Genomic DNA, 12449 nt, shown 5'->3' on the forward strand with positions numbered 1-12449 from the left:
TTTTAATTTTTTATTATGCTGTTGGCCTTGAAATGTTTTAAATTGCTGCTGCACTCCTGGCACCATTTTATAGGTGTTTTACCAGAGTTCATTTTTCTAGAGGAGACCCATGGCCTTTGTTGTGCCAACCGAACAGCAGCCCCCGTGGAGCAGTTTGGAGATATAAAATTGACCTGAAACGAGATAGGGCCAAACAAATTTTACAATTTTTAATGTAACATTAATTACTGTTAATTAATATTTTAACAGGTTTCAGAGTAACAGCCGTGTTAGTCTGTATTCGTAAAACGAAAAGGAGTACTTGTGGCACCTTAGAGACTAACCAGTTTATTTGAGCATGAGTTTTCGTGAGCTACAGCTCACTTCATCGGATGCATAGCATATCGTGGAAACTGCAGAAGACATTATATACACACAGAGACCATGAAACAAAACTTCCTCCCACCTCACTCCCCCGCTGGCAACAGCTTATCTAAAGTGATCCTCAAGTAGAGCCATTTCCAGCACAAATCCAGGTTTTCTCACCCTTCCCCCCCCCACACACACATACAAACTCACTCTCCTGCTGGCAACAGCCCATCCCCCTTTGAAACCCCTCTTTATAATGCGCATGATAATCAAGGTGGGTCACCTCCAGCACTAATCCAGGTTTTCTCACCCCCCCCCACACCCCCCCCCCCTTTTTCCAAAAACCACACACACAAACTCATTCTCCTGCTGGCAACAGCTCATCTTACAATGTGCACAGCAATAATCCAAGTTTAACCAGAACGTCTTGGGGGGGGGGGGTTGCAGGAAAAAAACAAGGGGAGACAGGCTACCTTGCATAATGACTTAGCCACTCCCAGTCTCTATTCAAGCCCAAATTAATAGTATCCAATTTGCAAATGAATTCCAATTCAGCAGTTTCTCGCTGGAGTCTGGATTTGAAGTTTTTTTGCTTTAAGATAGCGACCCTCATGTCTGTGATTGCGTGACCAGAGAGATTGAAGTGTTCTCCGACTGGTTTATGAATGTTATAATTCTTGACATCTGATTTGTGTCCATTTATTCTTTTACGTAGAGACTGTCCAGTTTGACCAATGTACATGGCAGAGGGGCATTGCTGGCACATGATGGCATATATCACATTGGTGGTTTATGTGGGCACAGTTGGCAACGGGCTTTGTTGCAAGGATAGGTTCCTGGGCTAGTGGTTCTGTTGTGTTCTGTTGGCTTGAATAGAGACTGGGAGTGGCTAAGTCATTATGCAAGGTAGCCTGTCTCCCTTTGTTTTTTTCCTGCAAACCCCCCCCGCCCAAGACGTTCTGGTTAAACTTGGATTATTGCTGTGCACATTGTAAGATGAGCTGTTGCCAGCAGGAGAATGAGTTTGTGTGTGTGGTTTTTGGAAAAAGGGGGGGGGGTGTGGGGGGGGGTGAGAAAACCTGGATTAGTGCTGGAGGTGACCCACCTTGATTATCATGCGCATTATAAAGAGGGGTTTCAAAGGGGGATGGGCTGTTGCCAGCAGGAGAGTGAGTTTGTATGTGTGTGGGGGGGGGGGAAGGGTGAGAAAACCTGGATTTGTGCTGGAAATGGCTCTACTTGAGGATCACTTTAGATAAGCTGTTGCCAGCGGGGGAGTGAGGTGGGAGGAAGTTTTGTTTCATGGTCTCTGTGTGTATATAATGTCTTCTGCAGTTTCCACGATATGCTATGCATCCGATGAAGTGAGCTGTAGCTCACGAAAGCTCATGCTCAAATAAACTGGTTAGTCTCTAAGGTGCCACAAGTACTCCTTTTCTTTTTAATATTTTAAAACATTTTTTTAATAAATATTATACCACATTTGTTTAAAAAATTTTATGTACCTTTAAGAAGCATTGACATGAATAGCATAGGAAGGGGTATATTGCAATACAGTAGAGATTAGGTTATTAATTACTGGGACTATTTTAGTACAGGTACATTTTTGGTGGCAGAACACACCCTTTTTTAAATATGAATTTGATTATTTACTAATTGGGTCACCAAAAACAGTAAGGACCCATTTTTTTATATATATACTACAGACCCCTGGAATGGCCATTATATTAACCCCATTATAAAACCCACTAATTTACATTTTAAATTTTTTAGGCTTATTTGTAGTCATGTGATATACCTTTACTTTTACTGACCGGTTTGTTTTATTTAATTGTTTGCTTATATGGGATATTTTGAACGTTAAAAATATTTTTTAAACAATATTTAAATAAATTACTAAAGTGGGAAGGCCTTGGCTATTGGGTGTTATTAGACTACATGGTATTGTCTGTATTTGGATGTGTTACAGGGGTGATAGTATAGTGGAGAAAATGGTGGGGGGAGTGGCAACAAGGCGTTTTTGGTATTTGTTATTTAACAGCCAATCAGAAAGGACAATACATGCTGAAGATACTTATTTAAAAACACAGGGCACTGCCTGTGGAATAAACCCCCAAATTTAATTAATACCACATTTTTAAGTATGGGTTTTACAAGGTTTTTTGGCCCGTGTATAATTGTTTTGGCCAGTGTATAATTTCTTTTTTACCAGAGTTAGTTTTTAATGTTTTTTGTAGTTAGGAATTTTTGGACTTTGGCAGTTTTAGCAGAGAGAGCGGGTTTATTTTGTTTGAAGCAGTTGTGGTTTAGTACCATGCAGGGGAGAAGTTACCAGCACGTTACCCTGCAGTAGTTTGGGTTTTTTTAGCACATTCTGGCTGTATGGTAATTTCATTAGTGGACAAGGGAGAGGTTACTGGAACTTCACCTTGTTAGTTTTTTTGTTTCTTTGTTTGTTTGTTTTGCTGACCAGAAGGAGGAAAAGAAATACCAGAAGGAGGGACAGGCTGATTAGTAGTTGAAGTGGAGTTATTTTGAGGCCGAGGGGCTTTTTTGCAGGGAGAAGCATGGGTTCAGGCAGTGAGCTCTTGGCACTTTACAGCAGTGTTGGTAGTTAGCAGGACTTGCTAAGGGCCTTTTTAGCGTGGGGCCAGAGCAGTTTTTTGTTGATGGACCTGTACGCAGACCCAGTTACCTGTTTTTTTAACCAATAGCAGGTTGGTTGAGGTTTCTTGGAGCAGGACTTTTTTTCCCTGTGAATACAGAGACCTAACACATTTTATTAATGCCTGGCAGCGTTCTGCAGATTTTACGGCTGCTTGGACCCATTTTAAGCCCCCACTTTTTTCTTGGGGCAGTTAGGTTTTAATAAAACCCCTTATGTATTTTTAGCTCATTTGACTAAAATGTTTATGGCCAAATGATTTTAATTAAATCGTTTTTTTGCCTGGATTTATTTGCAGACCTTTTTTGGAAAAGGGCCCCTTTTTTTTTTAAGACTGGCTGCAAAGAAACCAAGAATTTTTTTTTTTTTTCAGCATTTTGTAAAATTTAACTGCTTAATTTTTTTAGCAATTATAGAGTTAACTTTAGTTTTTTTAAATTACTTATTTTTTAAAATGACACTTAAAATAGTAAAATCTAAGTTAATTAATTGTTTTAGGCATTTAAATTTTTGATGCTTGTAATTAGCTATGCTGTTAAAGTTTTTAACTTTAAAAAAAAAAATTGTGTTGCTTGCTTGGGCCCAATTTTGCTTTTTTTGCTGAACCATTCCTTTTTATGGGCACAAGCCTTGTTTTACTACCACTTTAACAAGGAGGGTGGGCTTTTTAACTAGCCCCCACCCCTTTGGGTTATTTTTTTGAAAACATTTTTATTTCCAAGGGCTACCCGGGTGGTGGCGTGTGAGGCTGGCCACCTGGGCAGAATGCACTGCCAATTGGCGTTGTCACTGTTTCATGTTTTTTACGGCAAACACACGGCCATTGCGGCATATGCTGAGCACACATGGTTAAATTTTCACATGTTCCTGAAGGGCTGGTACTTGCTCAGCCAGGGCTTTCAGGCGGGTGCATTCCGCTTTTTTTGCTTGGAAGTTTTGTTTTAAGGCTTGCAACTTGTTTTGGGAGGAGGTTTGAGTTGCTGCTTGGATAGTGATTTATGCTTTTAGTTGCTTCATTTTTTTTAACTGTTGGGTACACATATTTTTTTAATTTTTTTTTATTGCTTAGTTTTGCTATGACTTGGGGTAGACCCCCCTGCACCCTTTGTTTGCAGCCTGGGGTGGAGAGAGGAATGCTAAACCGTTTTTTGGTTTTTAGGCATACTACAACGGAGAGTGGGGCTTATTTTTAATTATGCAATTTTTAACCTATAATACCAACAGAGCCAAACAAAGCAAACAAGGATAAAACAGACAGATGGTGTGCACTGTTCAGGGCTTTTTCCCTTTGCAATTTTTTCTTAAACTGTCTCAGATTTTTGGTTACCAATTTGCCTGTGCCTTAGTTAATTAGGCTAAGACCACAGGATCGCAGGGGTGGAGATGAAGAGCACACACCTTGTGACTGAACTTTAAATCTTTAATAATAAAATAACACAGTGGTGAGTGCGGGAACTGCTTTTACGTTACTTAAAGGAAGAAAAAACGGTAATACTTAAACCCTGACCCACTTTTATATGTGTACACACGCTGCCGGGGCTGGCCAGCCCCAGGGGTAGGAGAGAGAGAGAGAGGTGGATGGTAGGTTGTTTTGTGTATAGATTGTTTAGAGGTACGCTGCAAAATTTTTTAACTTGCTTTTCCTTTTTGGGAGGGATTTTTATGCCCTGGGTTTTTTGGGGCGTTCCTTTTAGAGATCTTTGCTTGGTATTTTATTTTAGGCCAGCTGTTTGTGGCCTTTTTAGCGTTTTCAAACCATACTGGCTTTAGGGTTGCAAAGGCAGACTGTTGGGTTTTACCAGGCAGCCAATCTTTGCAAATGTAATTTTAGTTTTGCAACTTACTTGCTTTTTGTTTTATGTGTGTTTATAATTTTTTTACAGCCAGCTGGGGCTGAAAGCAGTTTTTTCTGCTTGGCTTGGTCTCTGTTTTTTTATTTTTGAATGCAGGGCAGCTTTTTTTATTTTTAGGCCAAACTGACTTTTTAAATTAACCCTTCCCCCGCCCCCCGCTGTTTTTTTTTTTTTTTTTTTTGCATTTAGCTTTAACTAATTGCGGATATGAAAGAGCTGAGAGGGTGAACAATATAGTTTGGGTAGGGAGGCATTTGGTTGCATTACATTTAGTTTTTAAATTTTGTACTTGAGTTTTTAATTTGGGGGGGAGTTTTTTAGCTTTTGGACTTGAGACTTATGGAGGTTTTTGTAGCTTTTTTTTTTTTTGAGGTGTATGATTTTATTTAAATTGAAGGTACCTTTTAGTGGGAATTGTTTAGAGGGATTATTATGTAAAAATTTTAATTACACAAGGGAGTATTTTGTTCGCTTAGCGGCTTATAAAATAGCTTCCCCAGTTTATTTTGTTTGCTGTGTTAGCTGCTTAAAAGCTAAAAAGATTTTTACACACTTTAGGGAAAGGGTTTGCAGAGTAGCAGCTTAGAAGTAGGAAAGGCTTTTACTTTTTTGCACTATTTGCTGGGTCACGAGGTTTGGCTGACCCCTCCCCCCTTATGTTTAGAACTTTTTTACTTAGAGAGTGAGGGCCCTGGTGTGCCTGAAGTTAGCTTAAGTCCCAGACCTGGATAGCAGCATTTACTTTTTACACATTTATTATTTACTTATATTTATTTATTTATTTTATATTTAGATGCTATTTTTTAAACGATAACCTTATTTTTTTATGTTTGGACTTAATACACCCTTATTGAGGCAGCAAAAAATTTTAGCATTGATTAGGTTGGACCTTAACCTTATATTGGGGGTGCGGAAAAAAGTTTTTCAGCACTGCTTATAACTAACCTTATTGGGGGATGGAAACAAATTTTTCAGCACCACTTTGCATTTGGCCTTGTTGCATAATGAATAAATTTGCATGGCATGAGCCCAAAGGGACAGACGGCCCCATGGTTAGTTGTTTTTTTTTGTTTTTTTTTGAAACCCCAGTATCGATTTTTAAAGTTTTTTTTTTTACCCTTTGTTTGGCGCTTTGGGCTTTGAAGGGGAACGGTTTGTCGTAGTTGCTGCTGTTTTAGCCGGGCGTTGCTATCCGAATCACGGCACCAAATTGTGGAAGAAAACAAGTTCTTACTTTTAGCCTGGATGCAGCAAGTTAGAGTCAGTTTTATTTTTAGGCAATTGCAAGAAGGAAGACGGCTGTTTGGACAGAGTGTCCTTATGCAAATTTTTAAAGTATAAAAAATGTAAAGCAAGTATTTATAGCTTTTTATTATTTATGTAATAATAAAGCTTTGTTTTGTTTATAATTTTTATATTTTATTTGTAGCAAAAAATCTTAAACAATTACATTTTATTGTTAATGTAAGGCAAGGTTAAAACCAGCCTTGCTTTGCAATTTTTATACGCTTACCAGTTTTGCCTTTATAAGTTTTGCATTAGGGTTAGCCTGACTTTTGCTTTCTTTTCAACAGAACTAAGATGGCTGCACTTAAATCCCTTTTTGTTACTTCCACAGGAAGTTTAGACTTGAAATTAGACGAAGGTTTCTAACCATCAGAGGAGTGAAGTTCTGGAACAGCCTTCCAAGGGAAGCAGTGGGGGCAAAAGACCTAGCTGGTTTCAAGATTAAGCTTGATAAATTTATGGAGGAGATGGTATGATGGGTTAACATGATTTTGGCAAATAACTGATCTTTGACTATTTTTGGTAGATGGGGCCCAGTGGCCTGGGATGGGATGTTGGATGGGATGGGATGGGAGTTACCCAGAAAAGAATTCTGTGTAGTATCTGGCTGGTGAATCTTGCCCACATGCTCAGGGTTCAGCTGATTGCCATATTTGGGGTCAGGAAGGAATTTTCCCCCTGGGCAGATTGGCAGAGGCCCTGGGGTTTTTTTGCCTTCCTCTGCAGCATAGGGCAAGGGTCACTTGCTGGAGGATTCTCTGCACCTTGAAGTCTTTAAACCACTATTTGAGGACTTCAATAGCTCAGACGCAGGTGAGAGGTTTATTGCAGGAGTGGGTGGGTGAGATTCTGTGGCCTGCACACAATACTCACCATTAAAGGCATGTGTTCCATATGGCTGATGTCAGGTGTGCAGTCCAGAATAACAGGGTAATACCTTGCTGACTTAAGATCTTCCACAATCATCCTTTGACTTTTGTTGCCAGTAACTGAATGATCTCATTTGGAATGGTTTTCCAAGGCAGTAGTGTGTGTACATTTCTTTGGTGATGACACTTCTTAGAAGCTCCTGGAGTACAGCACCATACTCAGCCATCAGCTCCACAATTTTAAGGAAGTTTCCATTGTTTGGCACATACAGCTGATCTGAAATGCCACGCAGTGCTAGGTTTTGGGTAGCAAGCATTCTCACAATGGCAAGGAGCCTTTTGCGAACATTTTGCCAGGAAAGAGACTCTGATGCAATCTTCTCTTGATGCTGATCATCTATGGTGGCCCTTAACCTTAGTCTCATCTCAAGCTCTTTCCACCTGTGGAATGCTCTCTGGTGATTTGCTGCCTTCTCATGGCATGCCAGATTTCTAGCCAGATTTTTCCAGTCCTTTGTTTCTGTAGAACCCAATGTGGCTGGAACATTAGAATGCAGTATTCTCGATTTTTGAATACATAAGCCGTGGCCTCTCCACTTTCTCACCATTGGGGATTTCATGCCAGTAATGTGTTGGATGGGAACTACTATTTTCATTGTCTTTGGGGAACATGAAGTTTTTCACTTGCTGTGGCCCATGCAGTACAAGGAAATCCCTCAAGCTACTGCTCAAGTGAGTCCACAGTCTTGGATCATGTAGACTTAAGGAACTCAAATCAGCAGCAGCAGCTTCTTACGCCTCCACCACACTCTTCTCTGATCTACACTTTTCTTCAGGAACGTGCAGGGTTACATCCATTGGAGATGCAGATATGGATGCTGCAGTAGCTGCCAGGTCACCTGCACTCTGACTAACTGGACGATCAGGCATCTCCTCACCACTCACATCCTCACTGGGTCCGGAAGGCTCACCCTGAACATTTGTGTCTACGTATCTCAGGAGAGCTCCTTCCTGCTTAGATAGAGAAAGCAAAGGAAGCTTTTCTCTTTTTCTGAATGCTGCCTCAGAGGGACGTTTTCTTCTTTCACTCACGACTGCTGTTCTGTGCCAGCTATAGTGGCTCCCAACACTCAATTGAAGGGGACAAATAAGCAGGCTGGTAGCAGGGCCTGAGTGAGGGAAGATATCAGCGTCTTAAGGGCCTAACTGGCTCCTACTACTTCAGCTGACTTCCTGTTCTCCTCAAGTGGGTTCAGGGAAGCAGCAGGAAACAGGAAGCTCCCTGAGAAGCTGGGGTTAATCAGTCCAGGCTCCTGGGGATGCTAGAGAGGTACATAAGAGGCTCCTCCTCCTCTCTCTCCCTGCAGCTCCTGCTGCTTTCTGTGATTCTCTCTCACCTTTTCTCCTGCCTGCCTGTTATGTCTCTTGTGCCCTCCTTCCTCCAGCACAGCACTCCGCCCTCTCTGTGCATCTCGAGCAGAGAGAATCCACATGCACCAGCAGCAGACACAGTTTTCTACACTCTGGGTCCTAGTGGCGCCCCCCACAGTCTGGCACCTGAGGCGGCCACCTCAGTTCACCTCCTAGTAAGGCCAGCCCTGTCCTGTGGGCACAGAGCACCTAACTCTCACTGAGGGCAGCCTGGGAGGCTGGATGTGCACATTACAGGAAATAGACTGTCAGGGCAGCATAATCTACTGAAAAACTGTGTATTGCTCATTGCAACCCAGGCTCTCACTGTGTGGCTCTTTGTCCTGCCTCTGTTGTGCAGAGCATGAGCAGAGGTTTGTGAGATGGCGGCTGCTGCTGTGGCCAGCCATCTCAGTACCTTTCCCATTGTCTCTCTTCTGGCTGTGGATGCTCGACTGCAGCAGCTCCGCGGAGGTCCCAGCCTCGCTCTTTAATGTCCATTCTCCACTTGCTTGGATGGCGCTTCATGGACCATTGAGTAGCCTCCTGAAAACATCCCAGTTGTGGACACAGGCACCAGCAACCGATTCCCCAAGCCAAACTCCCCTTCGCAATCCAGAGAAACAGCCTGGAGCACAGGGTTTGACCCATGCTGACTGCAGGCACCACAGCTGCTGCACGGTGACTCCTGTGACCCCTCTAGCCCATCAGCACTCGGCTCTCCTGCATTCTGCTGAGCGGCTGAGATCTGGGGGAACAGAAACCTTTTGTTAGAGATGGAAAATCTCTTCACAGGGTCACTCTGTCAATGCCGGCCAGACGCCTTCCCTGTGAAATCCCAAATGCGCAGCCCCTTGGATTTCCACAGGGGAGATGTCTGCTCATTCACAGGTCACCCGTGGCTGCAGTCTCTGACAGGGGGAATGTAGAGGGGTCTCTGCAGATGGTCCCTTCTACAGCACCCATAATGGGAGGAGGTTTGACCTTGTGATGTGAGGCACGGGTCTGAGAATTAGGGCTCCTGGATTCTGTGACTCTGGGAAGGGGGCGAGGTCTAGTGGGTGGAGCTGGATTGGTTGACAATGAGTGAGAGGAGCTTGTGCTGAAGGACCCTGGTTCAATCCCCCGCAATTCCTGTGGTGTCTACATGTGGCCATAACTTTACTTACCTATCAGTGTAGGTTGTTCAGACTATTCTTGGACACATGTCTTACGTCTGCTGCTGGCCATCTCTGAGATGTAGGTCCTTCATCCACACAAGGACATGGCATATCAAGGTCAATCCAGCAGCTCCCATCTGGTCTTCACCTCTGCAATGGAAGGCTAGTCCGACCCTGACCAGAGAAAGACAGGGTGGTGTTCTTCAGGGGAATCTGCTGAAGCTCCCGTATCCCCCGCTCCAGCTCTCTCCCCCACACGCGAAGGCATTTCCAAAGATACCACTAATAGCAGATAAACAAAGCAGCCAAGATGAGGTCAGTGTGGCTTGATTTACTGAGCAGACTGGTTCTAAGGGAAGAACAGATTTCTCCCCTGCTCTAGGGAGATTCCCATCGGAAAAGTATCTGATGGCAGGGGTGGGGGCAATGCAAGCCTCCAGCCCCTTGAATGGCAGGAAATCAGGACTCAGGGAATTAAGGGGTGTCTCTGTCCTGCTGCAGGGAGCAGGCCTGGAGAGCAGAAAGGGCACTAGTGGCATTGACTTCTATCTGTGAAGGTGGCTGAAGCTTCTTGCAGACATTAGAGTCGAAGATCCTCACACCTCCTTTGGGGATCCTTTTCCCTAGGAATGAAATAAGGAGAATGACGTGGGAATCCCAGGTCTGGGATCCAGGGAACAGGCAGGATCTCAGCCAGGCTACGTACCAGGAACTGATCTTTATCCCAAGAGCCACAATTACCCAGATGAGGTTTTCTCCCCCATTTGCTTTCAGGTTATTTACTCACAGGATTCATTTGTTTGCTTTGCTGTGTTTCCACTTTCTGCATCAGTTCATTGGTTTAAGTAACATTCTTTCAGTTTTTGCTTCTGTTTCCTCTTATTACAGGGTAGCATCTGCTTAGCACCTTCAAAAAAATAAATTAAACACAAAATCCTGATTCTACATTGAAGAGGAAAGTTTCTGAGAATTTGGCTACAGAACTTTAGTGTCTGCATATATCATTCACTATTATTTATTCCGGTGCAGGTCTGGTGCAATCTGCCCACCCAAGAATACCCACATGAAGCATGGGGTGCCCTTAGAATTCCAGTTAAAAGAGAGGAAGAGAGTAGATTAATAGCGGGGGGGAAAAATCCAAAAAAATCCAGTGCATCAGCACTTCTCTGCATCGTTGCAGCACCAGTCCCGGGAGCAATACAGGTTAAAAATCCCCATGGTTCTTTCTCCCTAGAACCACATCTGAAGAGAAAAAGGCCTTCAGCCAATTATTTCCTTACACTGAATGGGTGAAATTCAGCCCTGGGCAGACAGCCAGGGCAAGGTCAGTGCATCACAGCGGGTTTAAGTGGCACTTCACTGCCCAGGTGCTGTGAGACTTCGGTGGCATAGTTTTCATCCTGGATTGGAACAGCCAGTGGGAATCCTGTGAGGTACAGAGCAGAGAGAGGTTTGGGCCACAACGTTCACCTCAGAGGCTGAGCTTCTGCAGACTTTTGGGATGTTCCCATCTGAGGAGGATGATTTTGGCCAGCCCTAGTTCAGAGCTTTCAGTCACCTCAACCGGTGATTCTCTGGCACAATTGTTCTAATGTATCTGAACTTTTCAGGCCTTGCCCCCACCTCTGACATCCATTTACCCTCTAACAGCCCCTGTCCCTTCTCTTGATCCCTGCCAAGCCCAAATACAGAGCCTAGCTCATGCTCCTTCTCTCTTAGACCTTCTCCTTACACGATCCTCCCCTACCTTTGACAAACTGATCACTGTGCCCTTCCCCAGCTCCTGGAGGAATTGTGGCTCCTCAGCCCTTCTCCCCCAGGCCCAGCAGGAAAGAGCAGTACCTGCGGCAGGGAGTGGGAGCTTCTGGGCATGGGAAGGGGGGGCCCTTCAAGGCCGTCCCACGGAGCACAGCCCCTGCAGCTCTTTGGGCACCTGGCGCAAGCACCGGATGTAGAACAGGTGCGCCATGATCGTCGCTGTCACGTCCTCCTGCTGCGAGGGAACAAGGATCGGTCAGAGACTCCGACACCCATGGCAACGAAGGGCATGAATGGCCCTGGGAGCCAGCAAAATTTCCACCCCAACCCTCTCCACTTCCAAGGGACAGATTCCCGCACCCAACCCTCCGAGACGAAATCTTGTCTCCTCTCGAGTGACCTCCAACCCCACTCCCACCACTGTGGAATGAACTCCTGTCCCCTTCCTCTCAGTCCCCCCGTGAGAGCTGTTCTACCTCCCAACCCAGCCGGGGATTAAACTCCGCTCCCCAGAATCCCCTCATCCACCCTCTCCCCATCCAGCTGAGGGCTGGAAGGCTCTGGGCAGTAGTGCTGTGGGGTGAGAGGACGTGGACACCTTTCCCAAGGGACCCCCCCCCCCCCCTTTTATTAAGATGATGCCATGGACAGTAGCTCTGGAGAATGGGGAACTTCAGCAGCCTCTGCTGACTGACTCCTCCAGTTCTCCCAGAGCAGGTGGTGGCTGGGATAACATGATACTAGGGCCCTAGGAACCAGCCTGAGGCCCAGAGGAGTATGAAACTCTCACAGGGGGAGTTGGTAGCCCCTAGCATGAGCAATAGCAGCGTGTCATGTTGATGTGATGCCTGTTAGGAAATAGCCGAGCTGGGTCTGCTCTGCTCTGAGCTGCTCAGGGGACAAGCTGGCACCTATCAATGGCACCTGCCCGGGTTCATCCTCTCCTTGCTCCCAGGTCAGTGCATGGGGATGGGATGGGACGGGAGTGACTGTCAATGGCCTGGAGGTGAAAGGCCCTGGGGGTCCCGCCCTGTAGGGAGCCAGGGTGGCTCCCCTCCGAACCAGAGGGTAAAGAGCCACCCTCTGAGCCTGAGTGAGC

General features: G+C 44.8%; 1 protein-coding gene across 2 annotated transcripts in view; it reads right to left on the reverse strand.

Annotated features, from left to right (window-relative positions):
• Positions 1-4336: 4336 nt before the first annotated feature.
• Positions 4337-12449, reverse strand: part of LOC119566513 (maestro heat-like repeat-containing protein family member 7) — a 626780-nt gene continuing 618667 nt past the window's right edge. For both annotated transcript variants that reach the window (XM_043549298.1, XM_043549297.1), the window contains 5 exons: positions 11435-11585; positions 10873-11018; positions 10380-10499; positions 9602-9766; positions 4337-9180 (listed from right to left, as the gene is read on the reverse strand). In XM_043549298.1, coding sequence (XP_043405233.1) covers positions 11481-11585 — 105 coding nt within the window. In that variant the 3' untranslated portion in view covers positions 4337-9180; positions 9602-9766; positions 10380-10499; positions 10873-11018; positions 11435-11480. The remainder of the gene's footprint in view (positions 9181-9601; positions 9767-10379; positions 10500-10872; positions 11019-11434; positions 11586-12449) is intronic.

Source organism: Chelonia mydas, chromosome 6 (genome assembly GCF_015237465.2).
Source record: "Chelonia mydas isolate rCheMyd1 chromosome 6, rCheMyd1.pri.v2, whole genome shotgun sequence".
NCBI classification, from domain to species: domain Eukaryota; kingdom Metazoa; phylum Chordata; order Testudines; family Cheloniidae; genus Chelonia; species Chelonia mydas.